This window comes from Sipha flava, unplaced genomic scaffold (genome assembly GCF_003268045.1).
Source record: "Sipha flava isolate LNK unplaced genomic scaffold, YSA_version1 332_pilon_pilon, whole genome shotgun sequence".
In the NCBI taxonomy this organism is placed as follows: domain Eukaryota; kingdom Metazoa; phylum Arthropoda; class Insecta; order Hemiptera; family Aphididae; genus Sipha; species Sipha flava.
The window spans coordinates 243,126-267,696 of NW_020273022.1; the positions used below are offsets into that span (position 1 = coordinate 243,126).

General features: G+C 41.3%; 1 protein-coding gene across 1 annotated transcript in view; it reads right to left on the reverse strand.

Annotated features, from left to right (window-relative positions):
- The window catches only part of LOC112687126 (inositol-trisphosphate 3-kinase B), a 45,003-nt gene continuing 20,432 nt past the window's right edge, over positions 1-24,571 (reverse strand). Inside the window, exons 3-9 of the mRNA XM_025559686.1 lie at positions 22,023-22,125; positions 13,391-13,537; positions 8,244-8,371; positions 8,032-8,114; positions 4,573-4,741; positions 4,422-4,493; positions 1-359 (exon numbers count right to left, since the gene is read on the reverse strand). Of these exons, the coding sequence (XP_025415471.1) occupies positions 117-359; positions 4,422-4,493; positions 4,573-4,741; positions 8,032-8,114; positions 8,244-8,371; positions 13,391-13,537; positions 22,023-22,125 (945 nt within the window). The 3' untranslated portion in view covers positions 1-116. The remainder of the gene's footprint in view (positions 360-4,421; positions 4,494-4,572; positions 4,742-8,031; positions 8,115-8,243; positions 8,372-13,390; positions 13,538-22,022; positions 22,126-24,571) is intronic.

A 24,571-nucleotide genomic window follows, 5' to 3' on the forward strand; every position in this document is an offset into this window, starting at 1 on the left:
TTTTTTTTTTTTTACTTATATATATCACAATAATGGAAATGGATCGCGGGACTGACGGACGATGCTACAATGACGGGGAAAAGGGGTGACACGTGGGTTGGCATAGGCGTTGATGTTCAGATGACTTCGGACGGGGCCGTGACTTCGATGAGCGTGACCGGAAACGTGGTCATCTCGGTGAAAATGTCCAACAGGTTGTTGATACCGATCAGGTAACCGTCCTCGTGGTTGCCGACCACCCACTCGGACGTGTGATTAATCTTGGTTTCCTGCGGAAGTATCAGCGTCTTGGCAAAATCGATCAACCATATGTTGGCGTTCTTGCTGTCGTGCACGAACAGCAGCGAACTACCAATCACCTGTGGACAAACAACGGCACGTATACATGAATGCTAGCTGAATAACCAGGCTTCGCCCCGTGAAAATAAATGTTTATTTTTACGTTTGATGAGGTTACTAAGAATAAATTAAAATATATTCATATATAATCGTCTTTTTCCTTTCCGTTTTAACTCAGACTCAGGGCTGGCAGCCAACTGCTTCAATCGCTTACTTTTTAGCGTTTAAGATTTTTATTTATCGCTGCGCAACGGTGATCTAATCGATAGTTTTAACATAAATCCCAAGCGAATATATTTTTTTGCCACTCTGCACCGTGGGACATTGAAAAATAAATAATTACTCAACTAACCTATAGAATTGAAATGATCGCATGAATTGATCGACCGGTAAGTTTATATACTTATGTTGAGCATGTGACAGACAGATACAGAAAATCATGGATTGCAATTCCCCTGATACGTGTAAAAAATAAAAGGTAGTTTCGAAACTAATTTTTCTCTTATCGCAATCATCGAACGATCCCCTTTGACCATGATGATTTCACTGACGCAACGTACGTCTTAAAAAGTCGAAAGAAAACCATTGGACATTAACAAACAAATCAAAAGCTATATTACTAAATAACATGCACATAAATACAGCTTTTTATTGTCGTTATCAATGTTTGTTCAGTAAATTGATTGCAGACACCGCCCAAGAGCATATAATTGATTTAAATAATAACACCAATACATCCCGGATTATACTGTCATTAAAATTAGGCTAACACCGATATCCAGCTTCGTGTACGTAAAAGAGCGACTAATGGCCAAGGAGAAATGGATCGAGAAATAATAACGTAATAAGCAATAACTATACCTATTATTTATTTTTCACTGAACACTATTGTTAATTCACATTATTTCGGAAAGTCAACTTTTTCAATAATATTATGATCTAAACTCAACTTAGACGTTGGATATAATACACGAGTTAATAATTACTCTCGTGCCTGCTGATGGATAAATCATTTATACCGATGGTGCGTTAAAAATGTTAAAATTAAATGGCGACCGGGCTTACTGAAATCCGAAAACCAGTTTTGGTGTGCTCTGAATATTAGAAAACGATATGTTGTTAGGAACGATCGACCACTTTTGCTCCCCGAAATGTCTGGGATATACGAACGAATCCGTTGAAAAATAACTCGTTTTCCTGGCGATAACAACACGCGCCGGAAAGATATGCGCACGATCGATGCACGATTACACTGTCATACCTGTTGTTTCGAAAACTTGTCCGCGAGTTCGAGTAGTTTTTTCGGTATTTTCGACGAACAACAATGATTATTTTCTTCTGGCACGCGTACATTACGTCAAACATGACGTCGTCGCTTCTTTTAAATACGTCTCTTCGCGACCAATTGGAAGTAAGTGTTTATCGCGGTCCGATAAAACACCACATCGGTTACGTCGTCGACTCGGGCACGCACGACGCTCCGGCTAGTTTCGATAAGAAATCTCTGCTGCGCAAAACGGTTAATCATAACAACTTCACTTGAAAACTTCACATTGCGTTGTGGTTTTCGTTATTTTCGTGACACACGGAACAACGTTACGGGAACGGCGATCCGTCTTGTCCCCTTAACGTCTGTACGGTACGCAACTAATCGTACGCGGCAACATTCTTTTTCGTTCACGTGGACACGGTCTTATCTCGTTTGCTGACATTGTTGATGTATAGTTATTTTTCGTCACATTCGCCTCCCCCGCCCCCGGGGGGTCGAGTGACGGTTACGTGTTCGACTGCCGCGAAACGATCGACACCACAACAAATGGATCATCGGAATCGTTCGTTCACGGCGCGAAAGCAATGTCGTACTAATGCTATTAGCGCAAGGTCTTTGAACCAGTGACGTGCGGTCGTAACCGCGAACACATTGCAGTCGTTCGAAGACGGGATCTTATTATTTTGCTACGGAATCCCCGGAGCGTATTTTATCGCGATCGATATTGTGCAGGGCTGCGGTGACAACGACGAGAACCCGCGGGCAAACGAATGCTTACAACGGTTTCACGGCGAAATAGTACGGCGGTAGTACATCGGCACCCGAAAATCCCTTAACAGAATGATGCCCATCATATTAAATTAATTGCATTAAATTGTCGTAACAAATCACAATACTAGGTTATAACTGTAAAATATTATCTTCGTTAATAGTTTTCTCGTGTCCCGGAACGAGGATTTTGTTGAGCTCCGTTGGATTACATTTCAAAAAAGAAATGCAAAACATTATCAATGCGCGTCAGGCGTAACAATCAAGCAACGTTCGCCCATTCAGAAAAATAATTCAAGACTTTTCACGAGAAAACCTATGAAAATACATTTTGTTTTTCACACATAAACACTTTCATAATAACGCTTTCGGAAGCGCATGGTTGTACTTTCAATAATAGTTTTCAAACGAGTGGTTAAGGACTTAAGAATTAACATTTATTCGGGATATTTTGTCGATGGTACTTTTACCGGGAAACGTTCACTTTTCACCGTTTACAATGTAACTGGCGGGACTTAATTCTTATCGCTGTAAAACGACGGTACACTTTATATGCACTTCGTACGTCGTAATGCGTCAATTTAATAATTTGAGTGTTTCGTACGGTTGCTCGTAATAATGTAATAGCACAACGATATTGATATTTTTATTTTTTCACTCACCGCGGCACACCAATCAACTACATAGCATGTGTATACGTGTACTTTCACCTAAACGCACGGTAATCGTTTAAGTTAAGGCTATTTGTATTGAACGGTGAACACGACGGAGCGCATAATACAACACAACATTATCACAACGTCTATTTCTGTGTACATAAAAAGTAGTGGTAAAAAAACGAATTATAGGAAAAGGTCGTGTTGAATTTTTAATCGCATTATTAATTAATAATAATAATGCTTTCGATTCGTGGAGTCTATAATACAGTATTGTGGACGACAAACGTTACTATTACGATAAAGCGTTGTGAAACGCTAACGTTTTTTCGTTTTTTTTTTTTTTAATCATAAAAACAAAAAGCATTACGATTTTGTTTTTCTCTTTGTAAACCGTTGCCGCGGCCGTTGTCCTATAATCTCGACCGTGGACATTTCGTCAGCATAAAATAACAAATATTTCATTTGTTTTATTTACACACAGCCTACGTGATAGTATTGGTATTATTACAGTTTATTGACTGCTGTATACTACTATCTCGGGGGAAAAAATGCATTAAAGCTAATGTGTCAGCCTACATTAGTGCAGCGTGTGTAAACATGTTTTACGATCTCTTTGCGAGAGATGCGATGTTCGACTCGTCGGGACGTTTGATTTTCAGTAGCAGCATTCTACGCGATTGTTCACGAGTTATCGCGAGTACACTGTTTTTTTTTTTTTTTTCTTTAAAAATATTTATGCATACGTGATTTACATAATATCTATATTCATAAATGTCGCTCAATGTCAGAACGAATACTGTGGAAACGATAACGAGAGACGAGACGCGCAACTGTACAGAAAACAGTTTTCGCGTGACAAATATTTTTGACATGTCGAATTAGTTTTCGATGACTAGCGACAATGGAAGACTAACGAGAGAAGCGGGTGGATGGTGTTATACATTTTAAGGTCGCATGGCACATTTTCGATTTTGTGGAATGTGTACTTACGCGTCCACGTGTACATGAGGCTGAACGACGCGTTTTCTGTGTGATAATTACGCTTAGTAACGGTTAATTGATCAAAATTAATTGAAAAACATGTTTGGCTCGCGGGGAGCAGATCGAGAGTGAAAACGAGGTTCCGGATTATCCGAGTTCGAAAATGTTTTCTGTGCATAATACGTTTTAAGTCGATTCGGGTCTGATAGTTTGGTAAAGTTTAAATATGATTTAATCCGTCCCGCTATTTTATGCGTAACGTATACCGGTATTCAGTAAATCGTTTAGAACCTAGCAAAGTATCTTACAGATTGCGTTGGGGTAACTACGTGTCACACTTTGACCATTTTTTTTTTACAAACATGATTAATTTTTTTTTTTTAACGGTACATGGTAAAACAAACCTCGTGAGTGGTGAAAAACTTGGACTCCACCAACGTGTCTCGGATTGCTCTCAATCGGCTGATGTATTTGGGCTGTAAAACGTTAAACGTGATGTTATTGTCGCGTCGAGCAGTACCCGAAAAATGTACATCGTCGCGATGTGCAACTCACGATAACGTGCGGGAAACCGGCGACGAAGTCTCGAAACGCCTCGATTACTTGATCCCTGCTCTTGGTCGTCTTGAAGTCCTTGCTCGATTTCCCGTCGCTCTTCTTGATCCCCTCGATCCGGAAGCCCAGCGTAGCCGTCGACGAAATCGTCTCCCTCCAAACCATGTATCTGCGTGGATCAAAAACCGCGCGAAACGATTAGAACCCGCGGAGAATATGCCTTCGATAACGGTACGCGGCGTAATTTATACAGGTGGGCACACCTGCAAGTCGGGAGTGGGGGCGGCGCCCGCAATACTTTTGAGCCCTATCTCAAAACCACGTCTTAGATTCTTTTGCGTTTAACGTAGCGGTACATCAGTGCCGGTGAAAACGTTTTCCTCCGACAGCTCCGATTGTTTACGATCAGTACTTTTGTAGTCAATCGTAGCTATTACATTATCGTAATCAGTTCTTGCGCGTAGGCTTAGAACATTGCGTCGCGTTCTTTCCGTTGCGAAACATCGTTTCCGAACGAACTACATTTGATTCCAGCGAAATCGGTTAAAACACTGCCTGCCCCCCCCCCTACCCACGGTACTTTTCGACTTAAAACCGAAGGGGCCCATTAACAACATTTCGCGGGTAGGGGGCGAGTGCCCTGTGTGCTCACGCGGCTACGAGTACGACCGCGGACCGCTCGCTGATCCGGACACGAAACCGGACGATCCTTGCGCACGGTTCGGGTCCGGCTGACGTGGTACGCGAGCGCCGCTGGAGTCCGCGAGCGGCAAACGTCAAACGCGTCCACGGGCTCGATAATATTGTTGTTATCGAACCGCCGCGACGAAGCGTGCTCGCGTACCTACCGTCGTGGCGGTCGCACCCGGGGGGCGGCGAGCAACGTTTTTCGGGTCGCCGCGGACCGATTTCCTGTCGCCGTCACGGCGAAACGAGAACGCCCTACGGTGGTCGTGACGCGTCGGATGCGCGCGGGAGACGATAAATCAGCGGTTCCCAACGTTTTCTAGCTTCGCGGACCACCGAAGAAATATTCCACCAATAGTTTTACGCGCGTACGTCAGTCATTACGGAAATGGTTGCAAAACAATTGTTCGCCGAGGAAAAAACTATTTATTGAACCCGGTTGCACTTGAACATTGTCCTCCGCGATAGGGTTAATGACTGGATTTGAACCGGATAGTTTTAGCCCTAACACTTAGCTTTAAGATGCCATGAGCGTTTCACATTCGATTTGTTGTAGAAAAAGCTCGTTCGCACAGATAGGTCGTCGAAAGATCAAGTTTCAAAGTGCAATGTTAGCGATTGCCGAACAGTCGTCTTGCCGAACATTTATCCGGAACGGCACTGACGGTGTGGCTTTGACAAACGAATATTGTTCACTAGCTGATATTCGAATATTAACGTTAATAATGTTAACGTTATACGGTTCACGGGCTCGTTCATACGCGCTGCTCGCGGCCCACGCGTTGTGCGACCGCTGCGATAAGTATTCGAAATTCCGAAATTTTTCGTGGACGTTTATAATGATTATTATAACAGCAAGTTAACTTAAACTTTGAGCGCGTCGATCACGGTGGTTCGTGCAAAAATCAGCAAGTCTAATATCGATATAAATCGTCCGTGATAATGAGTAGTAATAATAATAACGACAACAAAGTTCGTTGCAATACGTAATCGCATTAATTGCACACAAATATCGTCAATAATATAACGCATGTACAGCGCATAACCGGCAGTACGAGCAATCGTATTTTTTAATTTTAAATTTTTTCGTGTAATTGTTAACCGCGTATAGCGCAACAACTGATCCGTAAGACTAATCAATAATTGATTGATAATAATTATTATGATGCACGAACGGGAAGAGGTAAAAAATATCGATAACGCTATTACGCGCACACGCGTAAAACACCGACGACGACTTGAACACGTGATACGCGCGTACGCACGCGGTTACTGTTCCCCGTTGGGTCGTGAAGGAGACCATTTATTGTTATTATTTTTATAAAAATTCTTGCAAACACACACACACACTTATGCGGAGTAGTACAACGTGTTTGTAAAACGAAATAATATTTCACTGTTAAACGATGTTTCGCAATGAACCGAAGTACGCGCGAGTTGGCAGGGCCGGCGTTAAGGAGGAGGCGAAACGGGGCATTTGTCCAGGGCCTCGCGCTTAAAATGTTCATTGAAAAATATTTTGTACGGAAATCTGATAAAATAAAACGTGAAATGTGTGGATCGCCTGGCGAGTGCCATTTCTAGAGAAATCCGTTGGCGGGTAATAAAAAACCAATCAATAAAGAACAGCAATATTATATTTGACGTGTACGCACAAATGTATGCACTAACGACGACCCGTACGGTACCCCGCACAATATGGAAGCCGGGGTACATAGGAAATTTATTTCATCGTATGTTTTTTAAATTTCATTACTCGATATCGCGTGCAGCTGTCACCGAGTCCGATTACATGTCATCGTGTTTAATTTCGGCGTACGGGCTATAGGTGAGACTATATTTGTGGGTAAAATAAGTTTTGCCCAGGGCCTCGTAAAAAGGTAACGCCGGCCCTGCGAGTTGGGAACGCGGTCGAGAAAACGGTCGTGTTATCGTTGCTGATCGCCGAATGCGTTTCGTACGCATTTCACTGTGCGTACAACAAAACGTCAAAGAAATCCATGAACATTTTACGTTTCTCGTGATATGCGTCGATATCGCGATAAAAATCCATGTGTGAACGCATCACGACCGGATTCAAAAGCGTTTCGGTCGACGCGCGCGCCAAGTGCCGCACCAGACGATAAGACCTTTGCACACGCAGTTTGAGCGGACTTCTGTCGCGACGTTAACGAATCGAAAACGAAATCGCGTTGGTTATTAAGTCATATATCGTTAATTTTATTACCGCAATAACTCAAGCGCGCGCGCGCATAATTATGTTACGAGCAATTGAAACTAATAATAAATTCGAACACGTGTGTGTGTGTGTGTATAATACTTATTGCTTGTATGTTAAACGTACGAAATGCGTTTTTTTTTTCATCAAAGAAAGGCGTTAGAAATCATTCATCTCGGCGGTGCCGGTCCCGTATATAATAATAAAAATATTATTATTACTATTATTATTATTACCATTGCACACATACGTACTTAACACGTGTACAGGCGAACTCGTTCGGATACCATAAATTACAATATAATTATCGCCGCGTTACGGCCGCTGCAGCCGTCGTAAAAGTGATTTTCGATTGTCCGATGTATATCATATATTGTGTTTCGCGAGCAGCGCGCATATAATAAATCGAGTCTCGTAACGATATAGTTCGCCATGTAGGTATTAATTATATTGTTATTATTATTATTATTATTATTTACGGCTGCGCGAAAAGAACGGCTCGCGCACGTAATCCAAACAAGACGATTTTGTTTTTCATTTCAAACATGTCTTACCTAGGCTTTGTCACGCCCTTCAGCCGGTGTTCTTCTTCCGACGGCGCGTTCGGGTCGATCTGAATCATTTTCTCGTACATGTCCTAAACGGCAACGTAAACAATGGGTATGAATAATGAATTGAACGATAGTTAATAATACGAATATTATTGTTAACAATGTTATTACAATAATATTCCGCGAGTAAACCGTGTACCGCTGCAGTCACAAACCTTTCTCAACTTGGGTTTCTCTTTCGCTTTCGCCAGTTCTTCTTCCAGATACGTTCGGACGCCGATCTTGCAGTCCATCACGCACGGCGAAGTAAAGTCGCCCAACAAGTCTTCTAGTTGAAGGTATACTGTACGCGGATATTCGAGTCACGGAAATTTTACCATAGATTATCAACGTTCTATACAGCCGGTCAGTATTATAATGTTATACAACGATATTAATTAGTTATGATGTAATAATAACACCAAATAATTATTATTCGTTATTGATTTTATTATGTGTACCTACAGGTGTACATCGCGCGCGATCATTCCCAGTACGGATCGGTAGCGGCGGCGGTGGGGTGTTGAAAAAACGCATCAATAATTTTTACGATACCGAGGAAAAACCACGGTTGATTTTGAACTCAGAACATCGCCCAAAACGGCCATGCGATGCGGGACCACAGAGAAACGTTCCGTTTTTCATGACTGACGTGTTTTCGCGTACATATAATATATAATCGGTAAACGTATGTATATAATACACATAATGTCTCCTACAATCCAATTTGTGTGGAAACACCGAATCTCACGTCGTGTCATCTAAGCCTTAGGGTCCGTCGTAGTAAAGGACATAAACTGTACGTAAACGAGTAATGATGGCCTAATCGTCACTCTTAACGTCTTGTTTTTCATTCGTTTAAAAAATTTCTGGGAGTTACGGATTAGATAAAGATTGTCCCACGTGCATTGTATTGTAACATTACCGATTATGTCAATACAACAATGAACTATTAATTTTGATCAGTGAAAACAAACCATGTTCATACACATGGTCTGCTTCCTATTTTATACAATGACAAGTGCCCACGTTCTTCGGACGCGTCATATTATGCGAGGGAAATTAATCTTCGATCGTCATCGCTACTATAATTAGTGTTTTTTTTTTTTTTTTTGTTTTGAAGTAACACGCAAATCATATGTAAATATATAAATATTTTAGACAACCGAAGTTCTTGAGTTGTGGTTTAAAGTATACAAAATCGCAATAACGATGGAAAATAGCATATTTATGTAGCAATAGTAATAGTATTTCCATACTACAGTTATGTTCGAAAATCGAAAGTCGATGTTGCTTTACGCGGTACACATAGGGCTTAATGATTTTAATTAAATATATATTAATTATAAAGCCAATAGTTTCTGGGGGAATAAAAATCAAAAAAAAAAAAATCGTTAAACCGCACTACTTATGAATCTGGCTCGTTCGACTTAATAACGAGGTGTAGATATTAGTCAGGGTCGAGTAAAATTAATGCCACACTACACTTGGATTACCTTGATCGGACCTCTTTGTAGGAAGACCATGACGCATTATAAAATCGTTTCATTTTGAATAATATCCATTGATTATACAGTCTACGGTAAAAATAAAAATAATAAAATAAAATATGTACAAAATGCAAAACGAAATCGCGTGATCAATATTCCGATTACAGTCGTTCACCGTACGTAGAATTGAACGAATTAAATGAAACATAATGATAATAATAGTAATATATTACAATCGGTTTACCTAATTTCTTCGAATGTATTTATGTATAAAGAAATGAAAATAACTAGTACACTCAGTCCGACTCAACTCGTTGCCGCGCCCGAGAATCGATATGATTTACCGACGCGATAATTATAATATTGTCGTCGTACAGTTGAACTCAGTGTTAATTAGAAATCTTTGGGCGGTTAAAAATCACACGACGTTATACGGCCATGACGCCCACGTGCGCGTTGATAATTCAATTTGTATATGCATTGGGTGGGCACATATAAAATTATTTTCACACCGATCAACAGGCTTTCACAAACATGATGGATAAGAGTACGACATGATGTTTAATGATTTTAATTAAATCAAGATTACGATTTTTGGAGTAATTGACATAAATAAATGGAAGGAAAAAATACTCACTTCGATATCATCTCTAGATTGTCAATGCCCGCATGGGATTCGGTCTGATGACATACGAATGACATCAAACCTATAAAACGCATATTTAGGGGGTAGGGGATAATCTCCCTTGAGCTCATTTTTCTTTCACAAGTGTTTTTCAATAATTATATACATCTGTTGCATTTAATAACAGTTTAATATTTTTAAAAGCATGATAGGAGGAAATGTTTTATTCATTTAATGAATTTTATTCCTAATTTATCCCTAATTTTATTCATCGTGATTGAGGTTAACTAGAAATGTGTAAATTCTACATTCCTCTCAACACGCCGCTGTAAAGTGCACAAGGTTTGCACAACACTATACGGTACAATATGTTTTGACGAGAGTTTCGGTAAGTATAAATATATGATAAAATGTGAGTACGGTGAATGCGATAATGTCAAAGTTGAGTGCAGGAACGCGGAAAAAAAAATCATTCGTGATACCTGGAGCCAGAAGAATTTGTCGGAACACATTATGCGCAACAACAATACGTGTACGCGGTTTCGAGTTACGAGTTATACTCACCGCGCGTGCACTTGATATTCAAATATTTTGTAGGTATGTAAATAAATCAAAATGTACGGGACGCGGTGTGCGCGTGCGTGTTTTCTCGCATAAACCCGGGTTGTATAGGAACAAAATCGCAAAACCCGAATCAACCTTGACGACCGCGACGATCGTCGCGTGATCAAAATCATCTCTTTTGTGTACAGGATTTTGATGCGCGTTTAACCGCGAAATAATTAGCGTTAAAACATGGGCTGTGGATATATCGACGACGTCATGACGAGAATGCGCTTAATCACGGTAAGACAGGAGGAGGGGGGAGGGGGAGAATGAAAAAATAAAACAATAGTTTCGCGGACGGACTGCGCCTACAGCTGAACCGACCAACGGGTTAAAGGTCAACGTTTCACGGTGAACTTTTATGCTCGAATTTCAACGAACCGTCGCGTCCTTGTACAATACGCGAAGAAAAGTTCACCATGCACTTGTTAAATCGTAAGCTCGTGACGCGTACATCGACGACATATTTCTTTGATAACACCGCGATAAATTGACGGGAGGTTTTTCTATGGGGTGAAAAGTAAGCGTACACTACGTCCGTGTGCTTCGTGCTCACGTTTGTGTCTACGTTAGTAATTTTTTTTTTTTTTTTTTACTTTCCTAGCCCGCGAGTTTTTCTATTTACAGGTTGAGCTTTTCGCTTCCGAAAGCCGTAGGGAAAAACCCTTTTACACGTAAACAGTTGACTGTATCTGTATCTGTATCTGGCAGTAGGATCGACAGGGAAAAATAAATTTAATTTCGGACACGATTTTTCTGAACACTAAAATATGTACGAATCCGTCCACCAGCGACGTCTACTAGAACCGATGTTCGATGGCTGGAACTGTGGTAAAACAATAAGCAACGGCATGAGCACTACGGAAAAGGTCATTCCACTATAGTGACGCTTCCACTTGGCGTATTTGCAAAATAAAACATATTCTTCCCTTCATCGATCTAGCAGTCAACTGCATATATTTAGCTCCCTAGGCTTGAACCAAAAATCAAAATCTAGTGTTTAAACTCTTATACAAATATCTCCCGTACAGTTGCGCACTTATACAGCGAAACTTTCAACGCATTTAAATATAACCGTTAAAAACGAAAACGTCTAAATGTATGTTTTGTGTATCGACTGCCGAATCGCAGATTGATAATAATCGTTCAAAGTTTAGAAAGACGGTGAAAATCCAACAGGGTACACGGCTTCCACGACCCACTCCTCTCGCGTCAAAACCGTCGGCTAAACAATAATAAATAATATACAGACCGTAGCGAGAGAAATCGTCGATCAACGCGGAACAATACAGTTCTTAAAGTCCTAACCCGTTTCGTCGAAGACGTGTGTATCGTTATATAAAAAAAAAAAAAATAAATAAATTTGTATTTCAGAAAATTACTAGGCTACGAAAACGTAGACGCTTAAGGTGTTCGGCAAACGATTTTCTTTACGACGAAAAAAAAAATCACTGCAACGGTTATCTCTCGGGTTAGAGAAATGATTAATGATGATCGATGGAAAACGTCGACGGGTGTCGTCGGGCACGGCCGGGATACTCGGGAAAAACGTAGCAGCCGTCGGTGATATTTTTGAGCAAGGCGTTCGCGTACAACGCGAACAACGTACGATCATGCGATACCTGTAAACGGTTTTCGAGACGCTCGTCGGATATTTCAATACGCCATTGCTAAAAAAAAAACGTCGCACGCTCTCGTGGAATCCCGGACTTTCGCGTTAATTATGTGCGCAGCGGTGCAAGAACACACCGCGGTCGGCGTGCATTGTGATCGCACCGCGAGTAGACGCGCGTGCACGCGGAAAACCGTACGCGGACCGAAAATAATAATGTAAAACGGAGGGCGCGTCGAGTCCGTTCGACTTACGACTGGCGCCGGGACCTTGTCCCGGAGGATTTCGATTGTCGGCCGGACGGAGAAATCGTTTGTAAAACGTAGAAAACCGTTCGTCGGACGGCCGCTAAACGTCGAAACGGTTCGTTTACGGATCAGTCGCGACGGGAGGTGGGAGGGGGCCGATTTCACGTTGACGTCGAAGATCTTCGGGCGTACGCCAAGACGTTTACAGTGCAACGACTGCGCGTACGAGTACCGATAAGTTTACATCGATCGTTGCGATCCGGACATAACAGCCGTCGGCCACGCGCAAAAGTCGATCGAAAACCGACGATAATTAATTATCACAAGACTGCGCGCGTACCTTATCGTCGTACACGACGTGGGCATCGGAAGCGGTCGCGGTCACGGTCGGCGTTCGACGGGTGGCAAACGGTCAAATTTCAATGGCGTACGATTAACACATTGTTTCGCCGTCACCGCTACTGTTTTAAAACCGTTTTCGGTCCGCGCACATTATTTTAATAGGGTAGATCACGGACTTTTTTTTTTTAAATCAACTAATTCTCGTTAAATTATACGAGTGCATCATAATGTTCTTATAGCTTATGCGCGGGCTAGCGTGTAATATACGTACGCGGTGGACGCGTTCGTAGTGCTATGCAATTATTATCACAACGGCTATAACGGTAATAGTCGTATACCGAACCTATTTCGGCTGTAGGGGACGCGCGAATGCGGGTTTCGTTAATGTCATAAAGGATACGGTCTCCGTCGTCGGTGGTCAAGTGTCCTTTGTACTCGGGCACGAACGGTCTCAATATGTCCTTCATCAGCACTTGGAAGCACAACTGTTCCTTGGGACACAGTTTTTTGAGAATCGTACCGGGCTCCGGGCCGGCTTTGAAATTACCTGCGAAAACAGACGTTCATTATTATCGCGTAAAATATGTCGTTATTCGCACGTGCGTGCAGTAAGCCAGTAAGACATCGCGGTACATTCAAACACGTTTCGAACGGATTTCGACGAGTAGATCAACCCCTTCGTAGAGATGTTACTCGTTGTACACGTCGTGTCAGAAATATATATTTTCGAAGTGTATTGTGTCGTTCGGATTTGTGGCGCAATGTTATTACTTACGGATTTATTGGTTTTCAACGTGATCGGCGACATGCAGCACCGAACCGACTTGGTGGTCGACAAGCACTAGCAGTTAAAAAAATAGATCGACTAATTATGTAAAGCAGATTCGCCGCGGTTTCTGAGCGTCAAGAAGATAGCGCGGGTACGGGTGTAAGGTTGGTGTTCGATTTTGTAGCGAATCCGGTATCGCTGTCGTAGCAATACGCAGTTCGCGCCGTCGCGTTGCAATACGTGTTGTACCCGGGAAATCGAGTGTTGCCCGTCTTCACGACGTACATGATTCATAAAGGGTGGTTTTGTCCGAAAAATATTGCAAGGGGTTGAATGCGGGGAAGAGACTGTCATGTATTCGTCTCGAAAACCACTGTGGAATTTATTCAACAAATTACGACGACCCGTAGCATCGCCTGATCGGTGGTTCCGGCTGGCCGGTGCATAGTCGGTTTAAGGAAATAAAAATGGGAGGAGAAGGATACCTGTATGTTATTCCCATACGCGCGACACGAACAGCCGAACGGCACGTTTGGAAATATCACGCGGTACAATGCGTGTACGGATTTCGTTTTATTCCGTTCACGCCGAACGGCGATTTCCAAAGGAGTTCCAGTCGACAGTGCGTACATCGATGTAAGTAAATAACAGTACAAGTAATTTGAAAACAAACGGTTTGACAGTTTTACAAGATCAGAACTGATATAGACATAGTGTTGTACACGGGACGAATAGCAGTAAATCAAACGTCGAGGAGTAATAACGTTTGCGTCTCGTGTGCGGTTCGATAAAAGCATGTATGTGCATCGTTGCCGGTCGGCAATCTGTCCAGCGGACTTTTTGCACGATAAATCTCCGTGCCCGGAGAGTTTTAACACTTCTGGATGTATGGGTATTGCGCGCGTTTTCGCACAAATCATGCTCGGTACACGGGAACGTACGAGTACGCGACTTCCGGCCGTCCGCCGTTAACGAGAGCTATTGAGCTATTAGCCTTTTTTTTTTTATTTTATTATTATTATTATTATTATATTCGTGTACACGCGCGTACGATTTACGATCGAATTCGAGTCGGCGTCGACTGCGATACGTGTATACGTGGCTTATAACAAGTTCATCACGGGCTAGCATGGCGCAAGACGAGCGCCCGCGTTACGCGTCGGACCGATAGAACATATCGACACGGTATTATTGTTACGAGTATCGCATATTAACGTCGCGTCCCGATGGAAATAACCGGAACAAATGCATCGCGTCATGCGTCAACAATTTACGTGCAATGTGCGTACGCGTGTCCTGCCGAGGATCGGATAAAACTGTTACGGGTTGTTCGTACGACTGCGATATCAGTGTGTACGGCGCGAACGAGGTCGGTTCCGATATACGTTTTCGATCGAACGCACCGAAACTCCATCCCCCATCACCGGTTGCGGGAGGACCTTACGTGACGCGTGAGTTGTGCGCAACCGTTCAAAGTCGCAGTTCTACGACGAACGCGCGTTGACAACGAGTGGTGCGTACGGAATTTTATAATCCGATTTCATACACGGTCTCAGTACACCTAAACCGTGTCGGAATCTATCCTTTTTCTTCGTGCAGGTACATCCGACGCATACCACATCGGTGGTCCTCCTATACTATATCCCGCGAGAGCACAGCCCATTTCGCGCATGCGTACTGAACGTGGTCGGTCGTCTCTACGTGCGTCCTCGACTAATGTGGACGGAAGGACCAGTGGGAAAGGTTGGAATGCGTGGTGGCAACCAGTTTTGGTCGACCGGTGCCCGTTCTCTCGCGGTAAATAGGTACTATAGGTGCGAACTTTCGTATTGCGTAACAGAATATTTCTTTGCGTAACTTCAGAGCAATGCGGTTCAAGTCCATAGAAAGGATGGCCAAGATGCACGCGGGTATGGATGAACTTTTATAACGGTTTTATACGCCGGGTTCGATGTGCGCATCCATGGTTAACGGACCATTTAGCCGACCGTGTATATAATGCGATGATTCTCAATTTTATTTTTGTTTCACGCCCCCTCAAAGATTCCCGGACACCTCACGTTTCAATGCGATTTGTAAAACCATAATTTCGCCGATGGATTTGACATTATCGTGCACATAATCTGTAATTATGATCATCCGTAATCGCATGATCTATGACTGTACATAATCTGCAGAACCTTTAAATCCACCGTAACGTTCGAATGCACTCCTGTTGGAATCTTTCGTGCGCGCGGTCGAAGTCATGGCCGACACGCCATTGGCGTTATGTGCGCAACAGGTAACATATTACGTTCGTCGGTCGTATAAAACCGAAAACGGCGTTGCGCGGGTTAGAAGGAAGATCGCCGGATGTGTACGCGCGCGCTGCAAGACGACGGTTCGAGTAGTTTTATTTGGTTAGAGTTTCGCAAAAACGTAACGAAAAAAATCCAGGACAGATCATCGCGCGCGATCCGTGTACACGTACGTATGTACGTATTAATATTTATAACGACCCCTTCGGCAGCGGAATGCCGACGGTGACGGGGAACGAGTACAACGAAACGGTTTTCATCGGACAGTCGAACAGCACAGCCGTTTTGATTGGTGTACGAAGTACATTTGAACACTATTATACTAACGAAATGTATTAAATCTTAACTCTAAAATATGATTTTCTCAAACGATAATTGTACGTTATTTCCGTGTTCGTATAATACAAACGATAAGAGCGTTATGGATTTGACGAAAGATTCGTTCGGATTCGCGTTCGAACCGGGAAAACGCAACGAACGGTAGACCGTTTCGATCCGATGAAATTCAACGTTCGTAATGTGCTACGCATTTCGAACGATCCCGATTATAGTAGTTTTGTTCGTTTGCAATACGCGTCGTCGTCGGTGCACATCACTCGCGCACATCGGTGTACGGGAAAATCGTCGTACGAAAACGGAAAAAAAAAAAAAAAATAATAATTTCTCTCGCGCGCTTCGGAACGGCGAGAACTGCAGGCGAGTGCGTATAGCCGCGTGTCCAGCGGTACAAGTCCGACAACAATAATGATATATAGTCGAATCGGTGCGTTTCAACTGTGCAAACCGATTAACGGCCCGGAGCGCGTTACGAAACTGGTTTATCTCGACCACTGCTCTACGTGCGCTACAAACGTATGATCACACGTAATGCAATGGGTATAGCGCAGGTTCGTACACCGTCCACGACTGCTGCTGTATCACTGCGCTTCGGTTCACAACATTTGTTTTAATTAACGGGTGGCGAACGGAGAGTACGAAACGCGTACGGACGCGCGAGGTCCATCTCGTACGTCCGATGATCCTGCGCGGTGCGCGGACGAACCGCGTTACGGCGTCCGCGGCGGAGGCGTGTGCTGAAAGCCGCACCGAACGAACACGAGCGGCGGCCGTAGGCGCGATTAGGGATCTTAGCATCCCTGAGTTGCAGTGCAGCACTCTTGATTTATTCAAGTCCATATCAGCCACAGTGATTACGGTGCGATGCCGTTCAATTTCATTCCTAGCGATTCCAGCACCCCCGATATTTGGGTTCGAGCTGTGCCCATGGCGGTGGCCGGAAGATGCGTTTTCCGGATTTCTCTCCGCCGACTGTTCGAGATCTCGTACACCGTGCTAACCGTAGGACGCGCCCAATCCTTTCCGAATCTGTTCGTCGGTCGGCTACCGGTCTACCGACTCGCCCGAACGTTCGTCGCGAACACGCGCAGCACCCTTCGATCCTCCGCGCCGTACCGCAGTGCTTGCCGTTTTACGCTGGAATACCGCGACCGGTGCTGTGGTGACGTGTACACTTACCGAAAGATATCGTCCGCCCACGCATCGCCCCACATTTTCAAACGGCCCCTGGGTGTGCGCGCGCCGTCGCTGCCGGAGAAAGACGCGCGGTCCGACCGTTAACGTTCACGTTGGATCAGCGATTCCCAATATGCGTTCCGCGGAACCTAAGGGTTCTGCGGGACAATATTAATGGTTCTGCAAGACATGAATGTTGAGAACGGTGATTGTAGCGAACAATAATCGTGGACTATCTATAAAACAATTTTTCTAGTAGTATCGGGTTTTCGACGAATAATTGAAATATTGCGGTTGAGTTGGAGTGCTAGATCGTCAACAACCGTCTCTCACCACCATCACCACCACCAAGCGTTCAACGACGAAAGCACCATCAAAATCATCCGACACATCGTAACCCCTAAGCCGTGAACTATAAACCATTCATATTGAATGTAACGTCGTCCAATTTTCAAGACATAATTTATACTGTTCCTGGGCTAAAAATCCAAGCCTTTACCGTTTGGTGGGGGAAAAAAAAATAATACATATAACGACGTGTATTATTACCGCAGCCGGTTCTTCGGAAAGCATAAAACACATACGTCCGAGGCGCAGTCGTCGATCCGTGACAAATTGGCGATGACGAATAGAACACGCGCGCGCGTATACCTGTTCGACGAGCGTCCGTCTGCGGCAATACGGTTACCGTCCGGGGAGGGGAGTGATTCGCGGATGTCGTCATCGGACATTTTCATTGAAAAAACGTGTTTTTTTTTTTTTTTTTAATTTTTTAACAAACGTTCTCCGTTCGGTGTGGATATTATTGACCGTCCGGTTGAAATTGAAACACCAATACGTTCGGTGTTGGGAATTCGGATCAAAAAAAAAAAAAAAAAAAAACGGGCGAACACGCTGCGATACGTACAACACAATCAACGCGGCGTTATTGTACTGAATAAATACAACGGAGTGTCGCCCGCCGGCGGTGTGCTTTCACGTAATAAATCGATTTGACGTTGAACATTTACGCGTTTCTTCTGTACACCTATGATGTACATGTTATACGAGTGCACGACAGTGAATGCTATTAGCATACGCACAGTATAACGTACACTTATGGCTGTCAGCCCGGGCGAGGAGCGGAGGAGCGCGTAGGCAATGCGAATACGAAATATAACGTGTGACACGGCGTATCGTTATTTTTTAACGCCGATGCGCGTAAAAACCGAACAGAGTGCTTCGCGGTGCAGACGTTAATGTGTATGTAAATATCGTAGCGTTATCGATGACATAGTCCTACGGCGCATTACGGTGAACTGGTAAGTGAACACGACGGACGAACAATGGAAATGTGAAATGTAATGCATATTAATATCGCGTTGTTCAGACATTTTTCGATCCGACGTTCGGTACAAATTTCTTAAACTATATATGATTCGTGTAAAAAATCGAAACACGATGTCTTTGTAACGCGTTTCAATATTGTTTCAACGTGAACATAGGCACCGTGTAAAACACTTAAACGCATAACAGTTGCAATAGGTACGTACAAATGCATTGTTGTACGAACGATACATAACATAATATAATATAATATATTATACGTGCATAATAATGATAAATAATAAAACGTTAACTCCAGACATACGTACAGAATGTTTCATGGGGACATTTAACATTTCAATGTCTAATGTATACGTTCAGAGACGGACTGGGTATAGAGGGACCCGAGGAGTGGTGGGGTCAAATAGACCTATTATTATTACATTTTGATTAATAAATATTTTTAATTAATTGTGCTCCAGTTCGGATACTCAAATAGTGAATAATTGGTGTTTTACCATTATATTTTAATATTACATTTTGTATATCGGTAATTAATATAGAGTGCCCGGGAGGCGATAGCTCCTTTACCTCCCTGGTCAGTCCGCTCCTGTACACGTTGGAATGGAAACATCAAAATTATAATTCTTGGGTCAATGAAACGAATGAATATATCAAACAAATATTAAATTTCTTAACGAAATACTGTATAAGAAATACCAACTGCAATTAGTATATACTATTTAGGGACACCCTGTATGTCTATACATCAATAATAATATTCAATGTTTATTGTAATTCTCGGGCGTGATATGTAAATGTCGCATAGGCACATCGAATTAACAACGACATGCGAAGAAATATCAACAACAGTATTTGTTGCGTTTTTTAATTTGTGTCGATTTTTTTTTATCAATATTTGTTCGAATACTTATGACGCATCTCGGCGGTATACTTAGTAATGGTACTTTTCATGTGTGTTTCGAAACACTTGACGAATTTAACTCGTGTGCTACAACGTCAAAGATAATACTTCGACCTTGAATTAAGTTTTTTTTTTATTATTATTATTATGTTATTTTTAGGAGGTTAAATGTATTAATATTTATACAACGATAACTGCACATGTGAACTGAATAATTGAATTATAAATTAAATAATTATAATCTGACAAAGATATGCCACCTTCGATTTTATCGAAAACGAAATTAAGTACTGTGAAAAAAGTTCATATTTTTTTTAATCATTTCCGCGCGTATCGTCTGCCATTAGATTAAAACGAAGAAAAAGCAAAACCGTATAATTTTATAGTTACAAACGATCGTAATATGGTTAATTAAAAAATAAATAACAGTTAAATGATTTTTTTTTTTTTTCGAATCGACTAAGAACTTGTTTTTTCACACTAATCGTAACATAAATAATTCAGAACACCACATAAGGTTTTATTTTACCTTTAAAATGATAATTATTTCCCCGAGCGATTCCCATTAAGAAAAGCTTTATTAACCAACGATTTTACTCGAAACGATAATAATACAATACAGGATGTCAAATAATTTTCTTTGGAATTACACGTTTAATTGTCTGAGTGCACGTAATTAAAATTTACAGGTAAACCATTTTACGAGCACATACATTTATATATCATACCATATATATATATATATATATATATATATATATACAAGCATAACGACGTAGGGTTTTTTATAACACAAAACCGCGATTAAAATTAAAAACCAACGAACCCCATTGATTTTCATCGCAGACAGTTTGATAAATATTCAATATTATTGAACCGGGTATTCGGTAGTATTGTAAACAGATGGTACGATAAAATATCGAATGAGAAACACTAAAAAGGTTCATTTACAATAAAAATACGAACATATAATTTAGGATTGTCGACAACGACAACGATGATGTTCGTGACTCATACCTATATAGGATTAATCGATCAATCGCAATGATTGCAGTTAATTTATCCATCGCTATTACATGGGCTCGTTTGTGTCTGTTCGATCGTGCGTGGATTTTAAAATTTACGACCACATGAGATTAAGAAATTTATAATCATAATAATAATTCGCTAACATGAAGTGACCGCTGTTGTTTGTTAAATGCATCGTTTGTTAAATGTCAATCTGTGAGAGTGTACCGCGACAACATTACGAGCAGACGCGTGCACAAAAACGGAAAAAACTATATTTTTTATTCGAGACGTTATCTCGTTGATAATATAACATTAAGTTCGAGAATGACCTGCGTTAAAATGTGTTATTTAAATACTTGTTATGCGTAGTAATACAACTACGAACAGAAAACAATTATATCGAAAACAGCTAAAAATAATAGTAGAAAGACAATTGAACATGTTTACCACCGTGAGAAACAAAAATAAAATATTGAATTTCCTAAATCTGAGACGCACTGAAAAATATTGTCTGATATGGTGTTACGTTCAGAAGGGAATAAGAAATATCACTAGTGCCCCTTGCCAAACATAGAAGAAAATGATTTTTAAACCATTTAAAAATTTGATGTGATCATATTTTTTTTTAACATTTAATTTTTTTTATTTATTTTTTTTTAAGAACACAATTTATATTCAGTTATTATTACAGTGTAAATTTTAAATTTCGATAATTTGCTGGTCTCGATTTAAGGCTAGCGTATTCATCGATCATTTCCTATTCGAATTGCTCCCTCGTGCTATTTTCATAATTTCGTTATTAAATTCACACTTATTATGTACAATTAGACAAAATCTACATTTAGTATGAAAAGATTTCGTTTTGAAGGGTAAAATAAAAATACGAATTTAACACGATTTCGCGTCCTTTTAAAATTCGCCCCAGGCGTAGGCACCGTTTGCCTTACACTGGCTACGTCGCTGGTTATACTGTGGCGCATCGACACGACGAAGAACGTATTTTCATGACTTCTGTGTTTAAACTCAACACGTTCTCGTAGTATGTATGCGGTAGTATTAATGTTTCGACGTTAAACACGATTTTGGAAACATCGCGTTAGAAAATTACGAATGGCGAAATACACTGTGCAGTGCGAACGAAAACGATTGGAAATCTTACGGACGCGCATATACCCATGCGTATACTATAACGTAACGTTACCGACGAACGTACCTTGGTGTCCGGCTAGCTGCACCCACGGATACCTCTGCTTTTTGTAGGTCTGAAAAAACGGCGTCCACTGAACAATGTTCCTGAGTTTGCGCCATCCGGAATGCTGGAAAACAAAATACGAATGTTGGGATCAGTAAAAACGCAAATGGTCGAATTTCTGCACTCCGCTGCTACGGACGCATCGCGTCGGTCCGGAGCACGGGGGGGCACGTACGCATGCATTAAAACATTACGTTTGCGCGCGTAGATTGTTTGTGCACGAGCCACGTTACTCCGTGAGAACAGTACCAGTACGTGTCGTCTGGATCGGGCTTAAGAGAGGATAATGTTCGGCCGTCATGACGGTTAGGTTAGGTACCTACATTGTACACGAACGACGAGGGGCAGGTCGCGTCCGCATAGGAACACGAGGATCAGCAGGGATCGCGTTCTGGCAGACCAGTGTTGCGACGGGGGGGGGGGGATGTATCGACCCGTGTTTAGACCAATCCAGGCACGTAGCTAGAATGTTCGTACTAGGGAGGCCAAAATCCTTGCATCGTTTTGAATAATATGTTTCCTATGAGAAACTTGCAGAGGCGCTGTTGTAAAACATTTGTTTTCATTAAATAGTACGGCTAATACGAATAGACCCTGTATTTAACTTCAAGATAACGTTTTCTACGAACATAACATTTAATATAACAATAATATAACATCAAGAGTGTGTAAGTTGAATAATAATCACAATAAATTCTATTATCGAATAGTTATCATAGAATATTTTTGATACTCAGTAAAAATAATTTGTATACGAATTTGGAGGAAGGGATGGTCCTGGATTAAAATACATTTTCGGGGGTCCGATCCCCCTTGGCTACGTGCCTGGATCGGTCGAACGTCACGCCGAGTTCTAAAATTTTACCATCATCATGTTCATACTTGAAAACTTTACTTCTGCCGTGCAACGCTTGTCACTGTTTGTTTATCGTTTTACACGTCACAATAACATAATATGCGATACGGACGAGCATTGATTATAACATTACTGACGATTTGTCGGAAGAATGGTACACGCACTATTCAACACGCTATATCATCGATTGTAATAACAATGTCAAAACGCTTATCGTACTTGGTGTTACCGATTATTGTTTAAAAAAATTTAACCATATCATGGTTATGATGTACCAGGCTTTGTGTATTTATTGTCGAACGATAAAACAGCGCTCAATCGTTTGTTTTTATAAAAAAAAAAAATAATAATAATAATAATAATAAAAAAAAATGCTTATAAATAAATTATACAGTTAATAAATTATGCAATAAATAAATTAATAATTCAAATGTTTGTTGAGACGCTCCACGTGATATTATTTTCTACGTAGCGCGTATTGTTACTCGATCACGATGAATTCGATTACAAAGAATAACGATTCGGCGGTTAAAATTAATAATTGAACACGCCATAATTATGTTGCAGTTGTACTCATATTAATCACTGAAAAGACGCGATCATGACATTATAATTTTACTATACGTATAGAGTTTAAATTTCTTTTCTTAAATTATAATGAAGTCGAAACAAACAGATGGACAATAAATAAATAAGTCTATAGACAACGATGTTAATGGACTAACGTTGCGGGTCGAAGATATCGGCCGTACAAATGGAATCAAATTATAATTCGATTTCTCATCGTGCCTATTCGATTAATTACATGGCAATGAAAATCGAAAGACGAAAAATTACCGGACGAGCGTAGCGATGGTAGGTAATTAAACTTCGCGGTGAATTGGTTTCGAAATCAAAGTATAAATTAATTTTCGACGAATTAAATATTTGCTACGGAACTATCTGTTGTACAAATAATACTAATAATATTGTACTCGTATCACTACGAACATGTTTACCGTATACGCTACATCGTCGTACGTATCAGAGTTCTGCATGGGCCGATTTTTTCAAGCACATCCCGGTCTATATCTGATACGAAAAACCCGGCCCATTAGAGCCCTCAACTGTTTTGATTTATGAAACCCAAGCCCTCCTACAGTTAAAATTATACAATGAAGCCCGCCCAGCCCTGATAACTGGATAGTTGGCAACCCTGGTCATAGAATAATTATTTGTACATTTGTAAATGTTATTTATTATACTTATATAATATTGTATTCGTTAGATGTTCGATAGTCAAACGACAAATGAGTAATAACGTTAATAAACAAATTTTATTATTGTAGTAATATTTTAATGTAAAATTGTTATTATTTAGGGCTATATATATATAGCCCTCTCCCAAAAGTGCCTACGACATCCAATTCTCGAAACGCAAACGTCCGAGAACAATTGATTCGTTCATCAGGACGATATTGAAAAACAACGACGGAATGCCAAAGAATTACAGCCAACGTGACTTCTAAACCGTCGTATTTCAAACCGCATAAAACCCGTAGAATTTAAAAATATTCTCGCAGTAGAAAATCCATAAAAATTATATCGCTGTATGAAAATCGAAAGATCGGTAACGGTCAGTGGCGTAGCCAGGATTTTTAAATGGGGGGGGGGG